Source organism: Rhinatrema bivittatum, chromosome 2 (genome assembly GCF_901001135.1).
Source record: "Rhinatrema bivittatum chromosome 2, aRhiBiv1.1, whole genome shotgun sequence".
NCBI classification, from domain to species: Eukaryota; Metazoa; Chordata; class Amphibia; order Gymnophiona; family Rhinatrematidae; genus Rhinatrema; species Rhinatrema bivittatum.
The window spans coordinates 410509684-410532020 of NC_042616.1; the positions used below are offsets into that span (position 1 = coordinate 410509684).

General features: G+C 47.9%; 1 protein-coding gene across 1 annotated transcript in view; it reads right to left on the reverse strand.

Moving 5' to 3' along the window:
- LOC115083308 (taste receptor type 1 member 1-like) overlaps positions 1-22337 on the reverse strand; it is a 180743-nt gene that overhangs the window by 89321 nt on the left and 69085 nt on the right. Inside the window, exon 8 of the mRNA XM_029587112.1 lies at positions 8045-8781. Coding sequence (XP_029442972.1) covers positions 8045-8781 — 737 coding nt within the window. The remainder of the gene's footprint in view (positions 1-8044; positions 8782-22337) is intronic.

Here is a 22337-nt window from a genome sequence, read left to right on the forward strand (position 1 = left end):
CTTTGTGGTTCTTCCTGGCTTACCAAATGCCAGTGAACTTGCAAAACTTTTCATCAGCCACATTCCAATGACTCCTAAAACTCCACTCCTCTTGTATATAACATTTATTCTGTATACTATATTTAAATTGTATATTGTTTAACCATCTCTTTTCTCTCCTCTCTTCTTCCTTCTCCAAGTTCGGCTACCCTTGTTAAATGTAACTGTACTTTCGGACACCACAGTTCTAGTTTTTTGTTTATAATGCACTCCTGTTCGATGTAAACCAGCAAGATATGTTTTCATGATTGCCGGTATATAAAAACTCTAAATAAATAAATAAATAAATAAATTTTCTGCCTGCATGGCATGCCTAAACACATCGTCTCAGATAGAGGTGTACAATTCACAGCCAAATTCTGGAAGGATTTGTGCAAGATGTTTGATATATCTCTCGACTTCACCTCATCATACCATCCTCAGTCAAATGGTCAAACTGAGAGGATGAACCGTACCCTCAAGCAGTTCCTCCGTGCCTACGTCAGTTTACAACAGAATGACTGGGATGAACTGTTACCATGAGCCGAGTTCGCCATCAACTCCCATCCAGCTACATCTACTGGATCAACACCTTTTGAAGTTGTATATGGGCGACTACCTTCACCACCTTTGCCACTTCCGCTATCTGTGTCATCCCCAGCAGCTCAATCTACTGCCGACGAGATTCAACAACTTTGGAAGAAGACCAAGGAGATGCTCCTTAAAGCTGGACTTCGAGCTAAAAAGGGCTATGACGCTCATCACTGCAAGGCTCCTGACTTCAAGCCTGGTGATAAAGTCTGGCTGTCTACTAAGCACCTCAGACTCAAGCTACCTTCAGTTTGCTTCACTCCACGCTATGTCGGACCTTTTCCCATTATTCGACGTCTGGGCAACTTCTACTACAGTCTCAGACTTCCCCCAGCAATGAAGATTCATAATGCGTTTCATGTCTCCTTACGGAAACCGCTCATCCTCAACAAATTCAGCACCAAGACACCAGATCTTCCTCCTGTTGATGCAGAAGAGGACATTGAGTACAAAGTAGATGCAATACTTGACGTACGGAAGAGAGGCAGAGTTTGGGAATACCTCTTGTCATGGGAGGGCTATGGACCGAAAATAACTTGTGGGAACCTATGACTAATATCATGGACAAGGAAATGCTGAACCAGTATCACTGATCGCATCCTCGGAAACCAAGACCAGGTAGGGGGTCTGGAGGAGGCCCTTTGAAGGGGGGTACTGTTGCATCCATCGGACTCAGATGGCTTCGTCCTACTTGCCTCACCTCTTTATTCACTTTCTCCACCAGCCTCGGGAAGATGGCGACTGCTGCGTCTGCTAGCTGCACCCTCTCGCATCCCTGGAATGGCTTTGGCAAGGCATTCCTCCATCATGCACCTGAGGGCCTGCTAGGGTGTGCATGCACGCGCACGCTACCCATGTCTTTATTCCTGCATTGGCGCTAATCTCGGGATTCCTGCATTGGCGCATTCCCCTCAACTGATGTCACGCCATCTGGGTTTTTAGCCTGCCCTATTTGCTTACTGACTTTGAGTTAGCAAGGATTGGACTTGTCCAGTCTAAGCTGCTCTGCCACTTCCTGCTGCCGCTGGAAGTTCTCTCTACTCTTCGGGGTTCTGCTCACTTGGGTACCCGCTCCTCATTTGCTTATTTCCAAGTACCTATCCAGTATCCAGGTACTCGCTCCTCAAGGGCCTGTGTCATCTACCTTGGTGCCTGCTTACCATTTACTTCTATCTGCTGGGAACTCTACTATTGCAGCTATAAAGAGTTGTGAGTAATCTAATATTTATTTATTTATTTAAAAACTTTTCTATATCGTCATTGGAACCCACTCCTCGGGGTCCTATGCTTATCTTCAGGTGCCTATCCATTATCCAGGTACTCGCTCCTCGAGAGCCTGTGTCATCTACCGTGGTGCCTGCTAAACATTTACTTCTACCTGCTGGGAACTCTATTATTGCAGCTACAAGAGTTGTGAGTAATCTAATATCTATCAGTCTGTCTTACCTACAGCTCCTCATTTGAAATCTGCATCGGAGCTCCCTACACCACCATTGTGGGACGGGTCTCCTCAGCCAAGGACCCCAGACTGCTGCTGCAAGAATCTACTCACTTCTGCCACCTCTGGTGATTACTACAAGCTGCATAATAAAACTTATCTCTGTGTTTGTGCATTCTGAGTCTAGCCTGGTACTACAGTTCCTCATGGGGCTCCTCCCCATGGGAGTGGCCATCACTGAAGCACCCAAGAATCCACCCAAACACCTCAAAACCATAACAAACAAGATGGAGGCAGTCCAGAAAAGGGCGACCAAAAAGGTGGTTGTTCTTCATAAGATTACTTATGAGGAGAGATTGAAGGGTTTTAATGATCCATGGTCAACAAAAAATCTTTTCCATTCGAAAAAAGTCAGTAGAACTAGGGATTACGATTTGAAACTCCAGGGAGGAAGACTCAGAACCAATGTCAGGAAGCATTTCTTCACGGAGAGGGTGGTGGATACCTGGAATTCCCTTCCAGAGGAAGTGGTGAAGACTGAAACTGTGAAGGATTTCAAAGGTGCATGGGATAAACACTGTGGATCCATAAAAGCTAGAAGATGGGAATGAAGAGAAGAGGCATGGGGGTGGCTTGCTGGAATGGTGGATACTACCTGGTGATTACTACCCTTACTCAATAAGCCTTCACATGGTTAATGCAACTCCAACATTGCTGTCTGCTTCAACAGCAAGGGGAAATGTGGAAAAGAGGATATGCATTCAGACAACAACCAAAAAGGACTGAACTGCACAGTCTGGGTAGACAAATAAATATGGGGATAGCTTGCTTATTGCGGTGATTACTACCCTAAACCAATTAAGCCTGATACTTCACTTTGAATTGCTGGATATGTTCCAGCATTGCTCTCTTCTTCTATGGCAGGGGGAAATGTGGAAAAGAGGATTTACATTCAGACAACATCCAATAAGACATTGATCTGTGCAGTCTGGGTAAAAAGCATCGGGGTAATTTGCTTGATGCGGCGGTTACTACCCTTAACCATTAAGCCTTATGTTTCACTTTTAATGTAACTACAACATTACTCTCTGCATCAATGACAGAGGATAGCAGGAAATTTGAATCAAACATTTACCAACAAGAGCCCTGACCTTGGTGGTTGGTGAAACAGATAAGTATGGAAAAATAAGTGTGGGAGCTTGCTGGACAGACTGGATGGGCCGTTTGGTCTTTTTCTGCCGTCATTTCTATATTGCTATGTTTCTATGTGCCATTTACCATTTGAAATATTCATCAGTAAAGAATTTATTTTTGGTCACTCCCTCATAGTCTCCAGTGAGGTTCTTGGGCACTACAGCACCCAGTGGGAAGTTACACTTTGCCCAGGAATAGGTAAAACACACCAGGAAGTCACTCCTGTCACTCCAGGCCCTGAAAGTTAAATTCTTTCCCCCACCAAAAAGGACCCAGTCCCTGGGGTAAGAGACGGTGATCGAGCTAGTCTGAGGTTCCAGCCCCAAAGAGACAATCGATAATTTTTATGGCCCCACCAGAATTTAGTAAACTCCCTGGAGTGGGGTTGCACAAATATTTTTGAGCCTAAAATATGAATAGATGGGATACCTCATTGAGTGAGAACAGTAAGAAAACATAAATTTCAGAAGGATGAAAACAGTGTAGAGATAATCACCACAGTATAGTCTGCACCTTCCTAAAAGCTTGTGAAAATAAAACATCACAAAGGAGCACAGGAAAGAAAAGAAATGGGTCTGCAGCGCCCCTCCCAGCTGAAAGTAATGGTGATCATGCTGTATACTCTCCATAATTAGAGTCAGGATTTCATAGTCCATGGAAATTAACTGCCCTGGACACAAATGCCAAGTTCACAATCAAGGACCGCACATCTCTTTAGATAAAATCAAAACCTTTCTTTCTGAGGTTACCAGCCAACAACTAGGTGCATAATATAGAGGGTAGAAGACTATTACTGAATAAATCAGAGTTCACAGGATAGTCTGTATCACAAGGCTTATGATACTCTCACCAATAAAGGTCTCCCTTCTCTTGCTCCACTCCTGTCTTTATTCCAAATCTCCTGTGGTACATAGAAATCACAGCCCCCAATTTTTCTCTTCCTCCTACACACAGATTCCTTTGTGGAACATGGGGCTCATATTCCTAAATGCTTTTATGTTTTAGGAGTCATTCAATACACCCCACCAGCTCTATCCTCATATTCTACTCACCGATCCCTGGATCCCCCAGGCTCCTCTCCTCAATGGTCTTGGGTTCCTCCTTCCAGCAGTGTGAAGATTTCCCCAGTCTCCTCCATACTCTGGTCCTCCCTGAGGCATTCTTCCTATTGGAAAACCTCTTCTCCATCTCCTGTTCATTTCCTCAGGAGAGGGGGAGGGAACATTTCTTCCACTGCTTGGCATCCCTACAGGACTCACTCCCCATGGAGGGTCTCTGGGTTCATCAGCCCACAGGCTGTCTCATCCTACATCCTGGATGTCCCGCTGTCTCCTTAGAACTATATTCAAGAGGGTAGTTCTGCTGAGATCGTGGACCCTTGGGCTGGCTCAAAGATGATGCCTATGCACTAGAGATGTGAATCGTGTGGTCGATCGTCTTAACGATCGATTTCGGCTGGGAGGGGGAGGGAATCGGATCTTCGCAGTTTGGGTTTTTAAAATATCGTTTAAATCGTGTAAATCGAAAACTGGCACACTAAAACATTCCTAAAACCCACCCCGACCCTTTAAAATAAATCCCCCACCCTCCCGAACCCCCCCAAAATGCCTTAAATTACCTGGGGTCCAGTGGGGGGGGGGGGGGGGCAAGAAAACCGGCACACTAAAACAAGCCTAAAACCCACCCCGACCCTTTACAATAAATCCCCCACCCTCCCGAACCCCCCCCCCCAAATGCCTTAAATTACCTGGGGTCCAGAGGAAGGGTCCCGGTGTGATCTCTTTCTCTCGGACCTCCGTGCGTTGTAAAACGTACGGAAAAACGGTTTGCGGTAGGAGATCGCTCCCGGACCCCCGCTGGACCCCCAGGGACTTTTGGCCAGCTTGGGGCCAGCTTGGGGGCCCTCCTGACCCCCACAAGACTTGCCAAAAGTCCAGCGGGGGTCCAGAATGACCTCCTGCAGTCGAATCGTGTTGCCGTACGGCCGACGCCATTTTGCGCCATTTTGCGCCATTTTCCGTACGGAAAAACGATTCGCGTGCAGGAAGTCGTTCCCGGACCCCCGCTGGACTTTTGGCAAGTCTTGTGGGGGTCAGGAGGCCCCCCCAAGCTGGCCAAAAGTCCCTGGGGGTCCAGCGGGGGTCCGGGAGCGACCTCCTGCCGTCGGGGGACAAAAAAACAAAATGGCGCCGGCGCTACCTTTGCCCGACAGGTCAAAGGTAGCGCCGGCACCATTTCTACAACGCACGGAGGTCCGAGAGAAAGAGATCACACCGGGACCCTTCCTCTGGACCCCAGGTAATTTAAGGCATTTGGGGGGGGGGTTCGGGAGGGTGGGGGATTTATTGTAAAGGGTCGGGGTGGGTTTTAGGCTTGTTTTAGTGTGCCGGTTTTCCCGCCCTCCCCCTTCCCCCGATTTACGATTTTTTGACGATAAATCGGGGGAATTGTTATTGTATCGCGGCTCTAACGATTTTTGATGATTTAAAATATATCGGACGATATTTTAAATCGTCAAAAAACGATTCACATCCCTACTATGCACTGAGGGGAGGCCCACAGCGGAAGTTGTTCCAGGAGGCAGATCGGAGCCAGGGGACCGACAGGAACTTCATCACTGGAAACCCGAAGTCCCCCTGGGAGGAGCCCTTGGGGATCTGAGCCGCTTGGACTTAGGTGCGGTCCCCTGGGGATGAGAGTCCGAAGGAAATCCAGATGTCGTAAGCCAGGAGGCGAATTGGAGCCAGGAGACCGACAGAAGCTTCACTACTGGAAGCCAAGGTCCCCCCCAGGAGGAGCCCTTGGAGACCCGGGCCGCTTGGACTTAGGTGGGGTCTCCTGGAGTTCAAGAGAAGTCCAAGTCGAGGCAGGCAGCAGTGGAGGAAAACGTGGAATAGACAAGCAGTCAGGACAGGTGGCAGACAGCTGAAACTGAAGACAAGCCAGGAATCGGGATGGGCAGCGAAGCAGGATACCAGAAGACATACCAAGCCAGGAGCCAGGAAGATGAACCAGGGAGAAGCAGGAACAGAAGCAGGAGACATCGGCTTGTTCCTGACTTCTACCTTCCATTCCCTTGGAGGGTCTCTGGGCCTATTAGCCCACAGGCTGTTTCATCCTACATCCTGGATGTCCTGCCGTCTCCTTAGAACTATATTCAAGAGGGCAGTTCTGTTGAGATTGTGGACCCTTGGGCTGGCTCAAAGATGAGGCAAAGAGTAGGGCTGGCTGCAGGGTTTAATTCCCTGAAGGCGTCTGTCGTCATCCTTGGGGCGGAGCCATCTTTCCCGCGCTGGTCCCTTTAAATTCTAAGCCTCTACGCATGTGCGCGTCTAGGGGGGCAGGACCAGCTGGAGAAGGTCGGTGGCTTCTCCCTTGAGGAGGGGATCCATGAGCAATGCCCAGTAAGGCCCGAAAAGAGGCCTGAGATGTCGCGGCCACGCAAATCAGCCTCCAGGTAGGGAGAGGGACTGGCTGCAGACCTCCGTGGACTGGGACCGTAACAGTACCCCCCCCTCCTATGCCCCTTTCCCGGGGAATTCGGCTTTGCAGGATGGTCTGAATGAAACAGGTGGTGGAGAGTCTTGTCCAGAATGGTGGAGGAGGGTTCCCAAGTATTCTCCTCAAGACCATATCCCTCCCAGGAGAGAATATACTCCCATCTTCTATGATGGAAACGCACATCTAAGACCTCTTTTACTTGGTAGATGGTCTCCTCCTCTGCCGCAGATTTGGTGGGTAGAGGAGGCTTGTCGTGGAAGGCTGACAAGACCAAAGGCTTGAGTAAGGACACATGGAAAACATTATGAATCCTTAGTGTGGTCGGAAGACGTAAAGGGTACGAGACAGCGCCTACTCACTCCGTTACCACAAACGGGTCAATGTACCTAGGAGCCAAGCGTATGGAAGGAATCCGTAAGCGAATGTTCTTGGTACTTAACCAAACCTTGTCTCCCAGGAGGAATACCGGGGCAGGACGTCGCTGTCTGTCTGTGTGTTTCTTTGCGGCAGCAGCAGTTTTTTGTAATTTGTTTTGAGTGGGTCCCCAAAGATTTCGTAGCTGTTGAACTGTCAAGTGCGCCGCAGGAGATGGCACAGTCAGAGGCAAGGGCAGAGGAGGCTTGGGTTTTTTTTCCCATAAACCAATTGTAAGGGGGATAAACTGGAGGCATGAATGTCAGTGATGGTTCTACGAGAATTCTGCCTATGGCAGTAGGGCCACCCAATCATCTTGTTTGTCTCCTACGAAAGCTCGGAGAAATGTTTTCAAGGTCCGATTCGTTCATTCCGCTTGACCATTGCCTTGCAGATGAAAGGCTGTTGTAAAGTCCAGTTGTACCCCAAACTTCTTACAGAGTGCTTTCCAGTACTTGGCCGTGAACTGTGAACCTCGGTCAGAGGCAATATGGAGTGGAAGTCCATGTATACGAAATATATGTTGAGTGAAGAGTTGCGCTAGTTTGTGTGCCGTGGCAACTTGGTTAAAGGCACAAAGTGGGCCATTTTAGAAAATCTGTCAACCATAACCCATATCACGGTCTTCCCTTCCGAAGGTGGTAGGTCCACTATGAAGTCAGTAGACAGATTTGTCCACAGCTCTGTTGGAATGGGTAAATGTTGGAGAAGCCCCCAGGGATGGCCAGGCAAAGGTTTTGTCTAGCACAAGTAGGACAGGAACCAACATACAGCTGAACAACCACCAATAGTATCTGGTCAGTAATTCCAAGGTTCGAGCTGCTCCAGGATTTCCTGCGGTCAAAGAATCATGAGCCCATGACACTTTCTTTTGTAAGCGAAAGATACCATGGTTTTACCCATGGAGACCACATTGGAAGCTGCAACGAGGACTTTAGCTGGATCTAGGATGTATTGAGGAGGATTGGAGGTATCTTCTGTCTCCGTAGTGTGAGACAATACATCTGCCCGAACATTCTTCGAAGCTGGTCTGTAGCGAAGAAAGAAATTGAACCGGCTGAAAAACAGAGACCATCGGGCTTGTCGCAGGTTGAGGCGTTGAGCTTGACACAAAAACTCTAGATTTTTGTGATCCGTATAAACGATAATAGGGTGTAGGGCCCCTTCCAGCCACTGACGCCATTCTTCGAATGCCAGCTTAATGGCCAATAACTCTTTGTCCCCTGTGCCATAATTCTTCTCAGCGGGTGAGAACGTCCGAGAGAAATAGGAGCATGGTAATGGTTTGCCTTTATTGGATTTCTGGCAAGGAACAGCCCCTACGGCTAGATCCAACACATCTACCTCCACAATGAACTGACACTGTGGATCTGGATGGTGCAAGCACATATCCAGAAGGAAGGCTTTCTTTAGATCCTGAAAGGCAAGTTGTGCTGCCAGGGGCCAGAACTTGGCATTTGCTCCTTTCCTGGTTAGGGCGGGGAGCGGAGCCACACTCTGAGAGTAATGCGGTATAAACTGGCAGTAGAAGTTGGTGAATCCAAGGAAACGTTGCAGGGCCTTAACCCTCACTGGTTGGAGCCAATCCTTGATTGCTGCTACTTTGTCAGGGTCCATGTGGAAGCCTGTAGAAGACACAATGTAGCCAAGAAAGGGCAGAGATTCCTGCTCAAAGTGGCACTTTTCCAATTTGGCAAAGAGACAATAGGGGTGTGCATCCATTTTCGACGTATTGGCGATCCGCAACATATTTTGTCCTATCTGTTAAATAAATGGGGAGGCGAAACGCATTGCGACTCCCCACATATTTAACTTATTATCCATTTAATTCGGTGCGCCCAGCGGCGCGTGCTTTTCTTCGCCCCCATTAGGAACTAGCTACCTATGATTTTCATAAAATGGCAGCGCCCATGCTCTACATTCCGGTATCCATTCCTACCTGTCTGACCCTTTCCTGTGAGTCACAGTGACTCACAGAAAAGGGTCGGACAGGTCGGCATGGATACCGGAATGCAGCGTATCTGTGCTGACATGTTCTGAGCAGCACTGAATGCAGCCAATAGCACTGTCATTCAGTGCTCTCTGTGGATTTTACTGATGAGCCAGCACTATATAAACATCAGCACGAGGAGCCACGCACTTATTTCCAGCGATGCTGTGGGGAGGTGGACTGGGTGTAAGACAAGGCTGCACTGAGAGATAGGCTAGTTAAGGAAAGAAAAAGCTAATTATTCTTTGTTTTGCTGCAGTGCCATGGTCAGCTAGTCCTGTTTCTTTCAAGCTGTTTATTTTGGTCATCTCTGACTGAGAAGAGAAGCTGTGCTAGGTCAGCTAGCGCTGACCACCATTTAGGGTGTTGGGCTGCCTTGGAGAGATATATTATTTTCAATTTCATCCATTTTTCTGGAGTGATAAAAATTCCAGCTTTTTTAAACTGTTTTTTTTTTAATTCCAATTACTTAGTCTCTCAGTGCACTGGGCTTCACTGGGCAGTTTAACAGGCTGGGTCTGTGCAGTCAAGTGCCCAGGGAGTCTGCCTCTTTTGTGCTTACAAGCAAGCAGCTTCTGTGTGCATGCCACACACATTAGTGCACAGCCAGGCACCGTGACAGTGGGCAATGGGTAGCGGGTAGCTTTAACAGACTGATCCTAACTATTGGGTGGTTCTGTGCAGTCAAGTGCCCAGGGAATCTGCCTCTTTTGTGCTTACAAGCAAGCAGCTTCTGTGTACACGCCACACACATTAGTGCACAGCCAGGCACCGTGACAGTAGGTAGTGGGTAGTTTTAACAGTCTGATCCTAACTATTGGGTGGGTCTGTGCAGTCAAGTGCCCAGGGAGTCTGCCTCTTTTGTGCTTACAAGCAAGCAGCTTCTGTGTGCACGCCACACACATTAGTGCACAGCCAGGCACTGTGACAGTGGGCAGCGGGTAGCTTTAACAGACTGATCCTAACTATTGGGTGGGTCTGTGCAGTCAAGTGCTCAGGGAGTCTGCCTCTTTTGTGCTTACAAGCACGCGGCTTCTGTGTGCACGCCACACACATTAGTGCACAGCGAGGCACCATGACAGTGGGCAGTGGGTAGATTTAACAGACTGATCCTAACTATTGGGTGGGTCATTGCAGTCAAGTGCCCAGGGAGTCTGCCTCTTTTGTGCTTACAAGCACGCAGCTTCTGTGTGCACGCCACACACATTAGTGCAGAGCCAGGCACCGTGACAGTGGGCAGTGGGTAGCTTTAACAGACTGATCCTAACTATTGGGTGGGTCTGTGCAGTCAAGTGCCCAGGGAGTATGCCTCTTTTGTGCTTACAAGCAAGCAGCTTCTGTGTACATGCCACACACATTAGTGCACAGCCAGGCACCATGACAGTGGGCAGTGGGTAGTTTTAACAGACTGATCCTAACTATTGGGTGGGTCTGTGCAGTCAAGTGCTCAGGTAGTCTGCCTCTTTTGTGCTTACAAGCAAGCAGCTTCTGTGTGCACGCCACACACATTAGTGCAGAGCCAGGCACCGTGACAGTGGGCAGTGTTATTACTCAGTGACATTAAATCCATAATGTCAGGGAAAGAGAGATGTAGTCGAGTGATTGGGACTGGCAGAGGAGGCACCTCAAAAGACACTAGTGCAACACCACCAGTACAGCTAAAAAGGCAACTGTCGCATTCTAAACTCTTTGTAGGGGATGGCAGTTCCATGGCAAAAAAAATGAAATCTGACCATAATACATCGACATCGCCACCACTTGTTTCTGGCCCTGTAGTTTTGGAGGTGAGGGAAGGGAAAGCAGAGTCATGCCAGACAAAATGTAGACACCCAAAAGCAGCAGGGGGACAGAAGTCTCGACTAACACTTAGCGTTGACAAGGTAGCGCAGTCACTGTTTGCTTCTGATTCAGATGAAGAATCTTCTTGTGTGGGATTCTCATCAGAAACGGAAGAAGTAATAGCTGACGAATCTTCGGTAGAATCAGTTAGTCCTGTCTTAGCCTCCACAAATGTGCAGCAGGGGAGAGATAAAAGTGATAACGAGGAGGAGGTAGAGCAGTCAGAACAGGCACAGAGGGTGACTGAGGCCCCCTCTGGCATTGCTTCTCAGGGTGCACTCACTACCTCAGCTCCAGTGCCAGCATCCACCCCCAAGGTGTTAGAGAGGGGAGGATCACGAAAGACATCTGCGATCTGGAGACACTTTAAAGTGACAGAAGACCCGCGTTATGCTCGGTGTAATTACTGTGCCAGGGATATTAGCAGAGGCAAGCAAATGGGACATCTATCTAATTTTGGCATGAACCATCATATGAAGAGGCAACACCCAACAAGATTACTGCCATCTGGGGATGGTGGCAGTACCAGTTGGGGGACCCCTTCCAACCAGTGTGCAGTGGTAGAAAAGCAGCAGAGTCAGCCCACGTCCTCATCCCCTTCTAGCAGTCAGGTGGCAGGCCAGCAACCCCCTGACATGTGGCAGAAGCGACAATCCACCAAGGAGGAAATGGGGTGGAGTGCGGTAACGCTATCCCGGGGTAGGAGGCAGACAGCCTCAAAAGTTGTAACCAGGACCTTTGGGGAAATGATTGCCCTTGATGACCAGCCCTTGTAGTTAGTGGAGAATGTGGGTTTCAAGCGTTTTTTGAAGGTCGTACTTCCAAATTACAAAATCCCCTGCAGAACCAGTTTTAGTAGAAAGGTCATCCCCAGCCTGTACAAGCAGTGTCGCAGTTGCATGCAAGCACTGCTAGCTAAGGCAGAGGGAAGAGTGCATTTCACCTGCGATATCTGGACCGCCATGAATGCTGCACACTCTTACCTCTCTCTGACAGCACACTGGTGGGACATGGCTGAGGCAGGGGCAGCCAGCAGCTCTATTACTGAAGAAGTATCAGGGTGGAGGTGGACTTTACTGCACAACTACCTGCCGGACCAGGCCCATACCGCAGCCAATATTCTAGCATGCATCAGACAGATGCTGGAGGGCTGGCAACTACACCAGCGAGACAGGAAAACGCAGGCAGGGTTCTTTGTCACAGACAATGGTGCAAACATGGTTAAGGCAATAACCGATGGGCGCTTTAAGAACATCCGATGTTTTGCACACACTCTGCACCTGGTAGTGGTCAGCTCTGGGCTTGGAGTCCAATGACAAAGAGAATGAATACCTGCATAGGTTAATACAGAAGTGCAGGAACATAGCAGCACACTTCCACAGAAGTGTCAAGGTGGGGCAGGTTCTCCGACAAAAGCAGACTGATTTGGATATGCCTCAAAAGCGTCTCATTCAAGACATTGCCACCCGGTGGAATTCCACCTTTATGATGCTAGAGAGGTTACTGGAGCTGCAGACACCCCTTCATGAACTTTCTGGTAGAATGGACATAGGTGTGCAGAATCCCCTAGGGCATCATGATTGGTTAGTCATGAGTCAGCTGGTAAAAATCCTGCAGCCCTTCAAGGATGTCAAGGAGGAGCTGAGTTCCAGAAGTGCCACCTTGGCTGACATCATCCCTATAATTAATTTCCTGGATGAACATTTGGAGGCCTTTAAATGGGAAGAGGGAATGACAGTTGAGGTGCTGCAGTGTCTGGACGTTTTGCAGCAGCAGGTGAAAGACAGATTAAGGCCTTTAACAGACGACTGCACATACATGCTCGCCTCAGTCTGTGATCCCCGTGTGAAAGGGAAACTCGCCCTACAGTCCAATTGTCTGTCATTTGTTAAGGAGCTGCTGTTAGCAAAAGTCCGTGAACAGGAACGCCATAGGCAGAGACAGATTAGGCTTGAAGCAGAGGTGGAAACAGCAGGCACGTCAGAGAGTTGTGCTGCTTGCCCAATCAGGAGCAGCACTGTGTCAGCGACAGATAGTACCTCCTCCTCCACGTCAGAACGCCCAATGCATGTTGCCCATAAAGATTCATCAGTTGTGCAACGGGCGAGAGAGAAGGCAGCTGGCATGAGTGACTCTGGGCAAAGGAGACACCAGCACAGCTGTCAGTGACAAGGTATCTCTCAGAGCTGATTGTGAAAATGCAGACAGATCTGCTGGCATATTGGGCACACAAGAACACTGTCTGGCCACACCTAGCCAAAGTGGCTCAGCGATATCTGTCATGTCCACCAACCAGTGTGCCCAGTGAATGTGTCTTTTCAATGACAGGGGATATCATGAGCCCTCACCGCTCAAGGCTGGCACCAGAGTTGATGGAAATGCTAGTGTTTTTGAAAGTAAACATGCCTTTGCTTGGGTTTCCAAATTTTCCCTGTGAATGGCAAGATGAATAAAAGTAATTCAAAGCCTTGCAGCAGCTCCAATTGCCTCCTATGCTCCAGATAATATAAGCACTGCAGCACATGTACCTGACATGAAATGCTGTGCCTGACCATCCACTGCCCTGTCTGTACATCCTTACAAGGGCCTGACCTCAAACGCTGTGCCTGACCGTCAACTGTCCAGGCATTATGTTCTTACAAGTGTTTGACTTCGATTGCTCTGCCTGTCCGTCCAGGCCTTATGTCCCTAGGTGGGATTGACTTCTGTCCTCGACTGCTTTGCCTGTCCGTCCAGGCCTTATGTTCCTACAAGTGTTTGACCTCGATTGCTCTGCCTGTCCGTCCAGGCCTTATGTCCAGTCCTAATGGCTGAACCCTCGTTGCAAAGTTAAACCTCATTCTCTGGCAATTAAAACTAGTACTCCTTCACAGCATTGATCCTTAAATAAAACAAAGAGTTTTCTTTAGTTTCAGGGCAGAGAAGAGAACTTCCTTCGTCTTGCTTATGAAGTCATGATCTGCTTGCAAATGATTTAATCCGAACAATTTGTACCATTATACACTCCAGTGGCCAATCTATTCCAAGCGAGTCCTTTCCTACTCTTGGGAAAGGGAACTCTCCCCGGTGTTGCAGCCTATCTCTTAGGACCTGTTGACCCATGTTGAACCGCTGTTCACATGGCACCCTGCTCCCTGTCGCCACGTTTTGAAGGCTCATGCTCCACTCTAGGGGCGAACCCATTCCAAGGAAGTCCTTTCCTGCTCTTGGGAAAGAGAACTCTCCCCGGTGTTGCAGCCTATCTCTTAGGACCTGTTGACCCATGTTGAACTGCTGTTTAGGGGTGAACCCATTCTTGGGAGACCTTTTCTGCTCATAAAAAAGGGAACTCTCCCCGGGTGTAGCCTGCCTGTTTCTACTGTCCCATGTTGAACCGCTGTTTGTTTACCTGGTAACCTCCTCCGCCTCCACATTGACAATTGTCGTATGTATATTCAAGTTTCATATCAACAAAATGCCAGGAAGAGTGCAGATGATGGAACATATCAAATTTTGATTCTTCTAAAGCAGAGCTTTCCAAACTTTTCATGGTGGTGACACACTTTTTAGACAAACGTAATTTCGGGACACAGTAATTCAGTCTACTAGCAAACCAGAGGTAAAAGGTTGAACGAACAAAATGTATTTCGACAATTTACGTATGTTTCCTTAAATATATACATAATAAAATGTTTCACGACACAACCTATCTTGTGAAAACCTTTCATTTATAATAAAAATATATAATATTCCAAGATTAATGTTATTGTTATAATTTATGAATAACAATAATAAAACAAAGTTATTGTGTTATTCAATTTACCTCTTTAATGAGATATATGAGCTTGATGGGATGAACACAGCTTTTGAATATTTGGTGTTAAAAAAGTCCAAAGGGTCTTCTGTGTAATTTTAAAAAGCTGGCCAGTTTCACACTATAAAATTATTGATAGCCTCATTCAACTAATTATATATGGCTATGAGAGTGAAGTCTGGAATTTATAGGAAGGGACAGAATGTCAATATAAATCCTGCACCTCCAGTTCTGTAACTCTGTGCATCCACTGAAATTCCCTCAAACAATGGAGCTTGAATGTTTCCCTTACAGCTCATCATACTGAAAGGTATTTTCAAATGCTGGTGTCACTTCACAGTAACAGCAGCACAAACACCTTCCACTGCCAGGCACATTGTAAACTAAAATAAAACCTTGTAAAAAAGACACTCAAAATCTATACTGCAATCCCATTGTAACATAACAGTAATAACACCAAGGATTCAAACAACAATAACCCTACCTGTGAAAAAGCAAGGGTAAATATTACACTGGGTCCTAGAATACCAATACACCACCTACGGAGGAAACAAAACAAACCAGATTGCTATAGATCCCTATGCTAGCAGAATCTCTCATAATGGTCTCACACACACAGAGCAGAGACAGACCCTCACCAAATACAGAATACAAAATAAAGGAGCACAAATTAGACAAAAACTGAAATGGAAACCCCAAGAAGCCAGACTCTGTGTATTAACAATGTAAAAACAGAACCACCATTCCTCATAAAACAAATAAAATCAAGAAACATAAAGCATCAGTTATAATAGTAAAACCATACTAATAAAATAATATTTTTAAAGTACTGATAAATAGAATTTCTATTAATTAAAATCATATACATTTTTTACAATTTCCCACACAGACTCACATGTCCATTCTCTCTCACACATACACTGTCACATACATACACATTCATGCTCTTATACCCACCATAACCTCTCGCTCTCACAGACACTGACACACTCTCAGGCTATAAGACTCTCCCCCTCCACACACACCCCCCACACAAACTCTTACTCCCCTGGATTTTCTCATATACACTCTCTCTGGCTCCCTCACATACACACAAACACACACACCCAGGCAAGTTCCCAATCATTCTCACACAAACACACACACCCAGGCAAGTTCCCAATCATTCTCACACAAACACACACACCCAGGCAAGCTTCCAGTCATTCTCACACACTGAAACTGACCCCCAGGCAGGCTCCCATTCATGTTCACACACACACACATATACTACACACTGGCCGACACCTAGTCTCACACTTACAAACCCCAGGAAGACACCCATACATTCTCATACACAAACACACCCTCAGGCAGGCACCCATGCATTCACACACATACACCCCTAGGCAGATTCCCATTCATACACATGCACACTAAAGGCAGACCCCCTCTCTTTCTTTTGCCAGCAACCTCAGAGCCTCTCTCATTCCTCTGCTGCCACTGTCACTGATGCCGCATGGCTATTGGGGAGGCGCTTATTGCTGCTATTGGCACTGAAGCCCATTCTGCTGCTGCCTCTGTGCAGGCCCCATGGGTTTCCACTTCCTCCATGTTGATCTCGTACATTGTGAGATCCGCATAGAGAAAGTGCTACTCTTGCACATTACCAAAGATTACATGTGCCAATCAGTAAAAAGTAATTTATTTCTTTTTTTTTTACCTTTGCTGTCTGAACTTAGTTTTCTAATCGGTTGGTCACAGGCTTTTTTGTTCCACCTCCCCTTTCTTATTTTTTTGCCAATTCCTTTCATATTGTCTTTTTTTCTATTTCTTTTCTCTCCATCTATCTTCTTCCCTCAAACATTCAGAAAGGTTCTCATTCTCACATGCTTTCTCTCTCTCTCTCTCTCTCTCACACACACACACACAGGCTCTCACTCTCACATGCTCTCTCTCATACAATCATTCATACAGTCTCTCTCTTGCAAATGCTGTCTGACTCTCACACACCCAGGCTCTCTTTCACTCCCTCATACTGTCTTGCTCAAGCACAGGCTCTCACTGTCACATGCTCTCTCTCATACAATCATTCATACACAGTCTCTCTCTTGCACATGCTGTCTGACTCTCACACACCCAGGCTCTCTCTCACTCCCTCATGCTGTCTTGCTCAAGCACAGGCTCTCACTGTCACATGCTCTCTCTCATACAATCATTCATACACAGTCTCTCTCTTGCACATGCTGTCTGACTCTCACACACCCAGGCTCTCTCTCACTCCCTCATGCTGTCTTGCTCAAGCACAGGCTCTCACTATAACATGCTGTCTCTCGCACACACATACAGGTTCTCACATGCTGTCTCTGCAAACATTCAGGTCCTCACTCCCATACCCAATCTCTCAACGCACCTCATACACGCAAACCAATCTCTCAACGCACCTCATACACGCACACAATCTCTCAACTCATCTCATGCACACACTCTACGGGCCCTCAGCCTCTCTCTTACCTCTGGGCCTCCTCTTCACGGGTCGCTGCAGGACGGGCTCTGCAGCGGCCCTGATCTTCTTGGGCCGATCCGCGGTGGGGGCCTCCTCCTCTTCTCACATGCTGTAATGACGCTGCTCCTCTTCTGCATGCGGCTGATGCTCCTCCCCCTTTCTGCCCATGCGGCTCCGGCAACATTTTCCTTCCGGGGCCGCGTGGGCAGGAAGGAGACGGAGCATCTGCACGTTTTGACGTGACCTTGTTCTTCAGGCCGTGGTGAGGTGAGCTCCACCACGGTCCTCCCGATCTTCCTGCTGTGTGTCTGTGGCACACAGCACAGCGATTCTTTATTGCTCAGCCGCCAGTGGAATGAGGTCCACTGGCGGCCGCATTGGCTCCCACTTGCCGGTGTGTCACGTGCACCGGGCTTGCGCGACACACCGGCACACCTCAGGCGACACACTAAAGTGTCGCGACACACACTTTGGAAAGCTCTGTTCTAAAGTATACTTCATCTGTATGTACTCTTTTCTATCTGTGTTGCTAGGTGCCAAGCACACCTTATTAATACTTCTTCTTAGCTTCGGAATAGTAAAGTTCTTCAAAGCCTCTGTTTCTACTAAAATAACAGCTGGCATTTGGGATTTTACTTCACTCGATGAAGACATTTTTATTAGTGTTTTACCTCCGGTCGTTTCTTCCATTTTGAAATCAGCTTCTTTCTATGCCAGCAGTACTCTGACTGCTTTCTGGCCTACTTGTCTTTTGTCAAGGATATTCTCACACCCTGGGGATCCCGGGTGTAGCCTGCCTGTTTCTCCCCTCCGACCCATATTGAACCACTGTGTTTACATGGTAACCTCCTCCGCTTTGGCCTTGACAATTCTCGTTTGTATATTCAATTTTCATATCACCAAAATGCCAGGAAGACTGGGGTGGGGGATCTGCCAAACCCCGGTCCGACTGACTGTCCCGCCGGGTTGAATCCTCCGGGCGGACTGCACGGAACACACCTGTTTACCTCTGAACGGTTTCACGCCCTCTTGAACTCTCTCTTCAAAGTACTTTTCAACTTTCCCTAATGGTACTTGTCGACAATTGGTCTCGTGCCGGTATTTAGCCTTAGAAGGAGTTTACCACCCACTTTGGGCTGCACTCCCAAAAAGTTCTTCAAAGCCTCTGTTTCTACTAAAACAACAGCTGGCATTTGGGATTTTACTTCACTTGATGAAGACATTTTTATTAGTGTTTTACCTCCGGTCGTTTCTTCCATTTTGAAATCAGCCTCTTTCTATGCCAAGCAGTACTCTGACTGCTTTCCAGCTTACCTGTCTTTTGTCAAGGTTATTCTCACACTACAGTCCCTCGGGGTCCTGTGTGTAGCCTGCCTGTTTCTACTGTCCCATGTTGAATCGCTGTTTAGGGGCGAATCCATTCTAGGGAGCCCTTTTCTGCTCATAGGAAAGGGAACTCTCCCCAGGGCTCTTGTTTGAATATTTGCTACTACCACCAAAATTGGCACCCGCAGATGCTCGACTCCACCCAGGCATAGTTCATCATGTTTCAGGTCCTAGCACTCGTGTTAGACTCCCTGGTCCCTGTTTCAAGACGTGTCGGGTGCACAGTATGCACAGTTGACAGTCCCACCACATGCTGAGCCTCATCTTGTCTTGCCTCCTTGTCTTTCCCTTATCAAACCACAGGGAACTGACTACCTCGGCTCTGCCAGCCTGTCTTGCCCCTATCAACTTTCTGCCACTCTGCCTTGCTGCCAATCACCAGATGACTCACTCAACTCCTTGTGGTGTTATTGCCACTTTCATGGTTCCTCGGTGTGTTGGTGCTAGTCTTTCTGCTTGCTATGTTCCCCTTCATTGTGCTGTAGGATGTCAATGCCACTTGTTTTGCCGCTTTGCCTGTCATGCTGCCTTTGAGGGTTCATGCATCTGTTATCAGTGCTCTCTATTGAAGCTGTGGTGTGTTTTTGACACTCTTTCTGCACTCTTGCCACTCCTGGTACCCCTTTGCACCTTTACAGTGCCTTAGGCTATTCATGCCACTTTGGTGCCACTTTGCCACAGTCTAAGTACCTTGGAGCTCTTTTGTTGTTGTGATGATTGCTCCCCAGACGTTTCATCAAAATTGATAATAAAACCCCAATTCTGCAGCCAAAAATAGGCTGGAAATCCTTCCCCCATTGGCGCCGGCCGTACGGCGATATGGCCATATGGCCGGTGCCATTTTCCAAAATGGCGCCGGCTGTACGGCAACACGATTCGAATGCAGGAGGTCGTTCCCGGACCCCCGCTGGACTTTTGACAAGTCTTGTGGGGGTCAGGAGGCCCCCCCAAGCTGGCCAATAGTCCCTGGGGGTCCAGCGGGGGTCCGAGAGCGATCTTCTACGCTCGTGATGTCGGGGACAGGAACCAAAATGGCGCCAGCACCATTTTCTATCAACGCACTCGTGGCCCGAGAGTGGAAGATCACAACGGGACCCCCCCACTGGACCCCAGGTAATTTAAGACATTTTGGGGGGGTTCGGGAGGGTAGGGGATTTATTTTAAAGGGTCGGGGTGGGTTTTAGGGATGTTTTAGTGTGCCAGTTTTCCCGCCCTCCCCCGATTTACGATTTACACGATATTTAGAAAAACAAAACCGCCACGATCCGATTCCCTCCCCCCCCCCAGCCGAAATCGATCGTTAAGACGATCGATCACACGATTCACATCTCTAGTGCATATTGGCCCTAGTGGTGAGATACAGGGCAAGGCAGGCAGATGGAGTGTATGTTAGCCCCACTGGTGGTACACAGGATAAGTAGGCAGATGGTGTGCATGCATGTTGGCTCCAGTGGTAGTATACAGGGCATGGCAGGCAGATGGTGTCAGTATATGTTGGCCCCAGTGGTGGTAAAGAGGGAAAGGCATACAGATGGTAACAGTGCATGTTGTTGGCCCCAGTGGTGGTATATAGGGTAAGACAGGCAGAAGAAAGCAGTGCATGTTGGCCCCAGTGCTGTTTTTGAAGACATGGCAGGATAAAGCGAGATATGTGTGGCCCAAATGATGGAGTTAAGGATACAGTAGGGCACAGCATTGGGTGTGGTTTGGCCCTTGGAATGGCATCTCGGGCCCTAGAGGCAGCAGCAGTGTTCTTGCAGAAATGTGGCCCAACTTTAGTTGTTGGGGACAGAGCAGTACTCAGCATTGGATGTAAAATGGCTCTCGTAATGGCATTTTGGATCTGGGAGGCAGCAGCAGTGTGTAGCCCAACTGACGGTGATAGGGACACAGCAGGACTCAGTATTTGGTATATTCTGGCCCTGGAATTAGCATCTCAGGCCTGGGAGGTAGAAGTGTTATGTTTGTGTGAATGTGACCCAAATTAAGGTGTTGGGGACACAGCAGGATTCTGATTTGGATGTGTTATGGCTCTCAGAATAGTATCTCAGTCATGAGAGGCAGTAGCAGGGTGCTTGCAAAAATGTGGCCCAACTGACTGTGTTGAGGATAAGGAAGGACTCATCAGCATGGCAGTCCCAGGTTATTTAATACATATATTTTGGTCTTGTCCTCAGATAAAATCTTTTTGATGTAAGGTGGCTCATTATCTTCATTAAATTCTAGGTCAAAGTCTTCCCTGCACTGTCAAAATAGTTTTATTTGATGACTCTTCCTCACAACTGCAATTCAGAAACAAGGGGATAAATGTATTTGAGAGAAAAATATTTCTTATGGGCACAAAGTCAATCTTATCTGTCTGGAAGAGTTCTGATAGACGCTCATTTTGGCACTGGCTCAATCAACTTCATTAGTTGTCGCAAATGGAAAATCTATCAAGCCGCTCTTGTTTTGCACATAGAAGATCTTTTTTGAATATTTAGCACAAATATGTGCAAAATGTATCCCCTCATGTTAGAGGTTGGGTACTTAATTTTTAAGATGGTACCCTGCTAGAATAGCTGAGGATCATTGTTAACAAGTGGCTTATTTTATTTTATTTTCTTGTGGTTGGAAAGGGTGGGATAATATGGGAGGGTGGGTGTTATGGATTATTGTCCTTTGATGGGCTTCAGGGAGGCATAAGGAACCAATGCTCCTGGGGCTTTATCTCTTACTTTGCACTTGGCAGAGGGGTCTTCCTCTATATAAAGAAAGGGAGGAGGGAAGGGAAAGAAAAAAATTAGTTGAATATATAGTTTATGTGATTGTTGCTTGTACTGGTACAATTGACACACCGTACATGGATATTGTATTGTATTTCATTGTTGTTTAAAAATTTCAAACATAAAACCTGGGTTTCTTTGGCGGGAACTTATTATGGTCCCGGTCCGCGGAGGTCCACTGCTGGTCCCTCTCACTACCTCGGGGCTGATTCGGGCAGCCGCGACGTCTCAGGCCTCCATTCAGGCCTTGCTCGCAGCTCCCCTCCTTGAGGGAGAAGCCGCCGACACTCTCCGGCTGGTCCCACCCACCTAGGCGTGCGCGTGTGTAGGGGCTTAGAATTTAAAGGGGCCAGCATGGGAAAGATGGCTCTGGCCCGAGGATGATGACAGACGCCTTCAGGGATTTAAACCCTGTAGCCAGCCCCACTCTTTGCCTTGCAATGGGTCGTCTTGCCTAGAGTGCTAGTTGCTTGTTCCTGACTTCGGCTTGTTCCTGACTTCGGCTTCATTCCAGCCTTGTCTCCTGCTCCTGTTCCTGCTTCTCCCTGGTTCATCTTCTAGGCTTCTGGCTTGGTACGTCCTCTGGTATCCTGCTTCGCTGCTCGTCCTGATTCCTGGCTTGTCTTCAGTTTCTGCTGTCTGCCGCCTGTCCTGACTGCTGGTCCGTTCCATGTTTTCCTCCACTGCTGCCTTCCTTGACTCGGACTTCTCTTGAACTTTCTTCTACAGGAGACCCCACCTAAGTCCAAGCGGCCCAGGCCTCCAAGGGCTCCTCCCGGGGGGACTTCGGGTTTTCAGTGGTGTTGTCCCCTGGCTCCGACCTGCCTCCCAGCTATGACTTCCACTGTGGGCCTCCCCTCAGCAGATAAGCATCATCTTCGAGCCGGCCCAAAGGTCCATGATCTCAACAGTTTGCAAGGCCA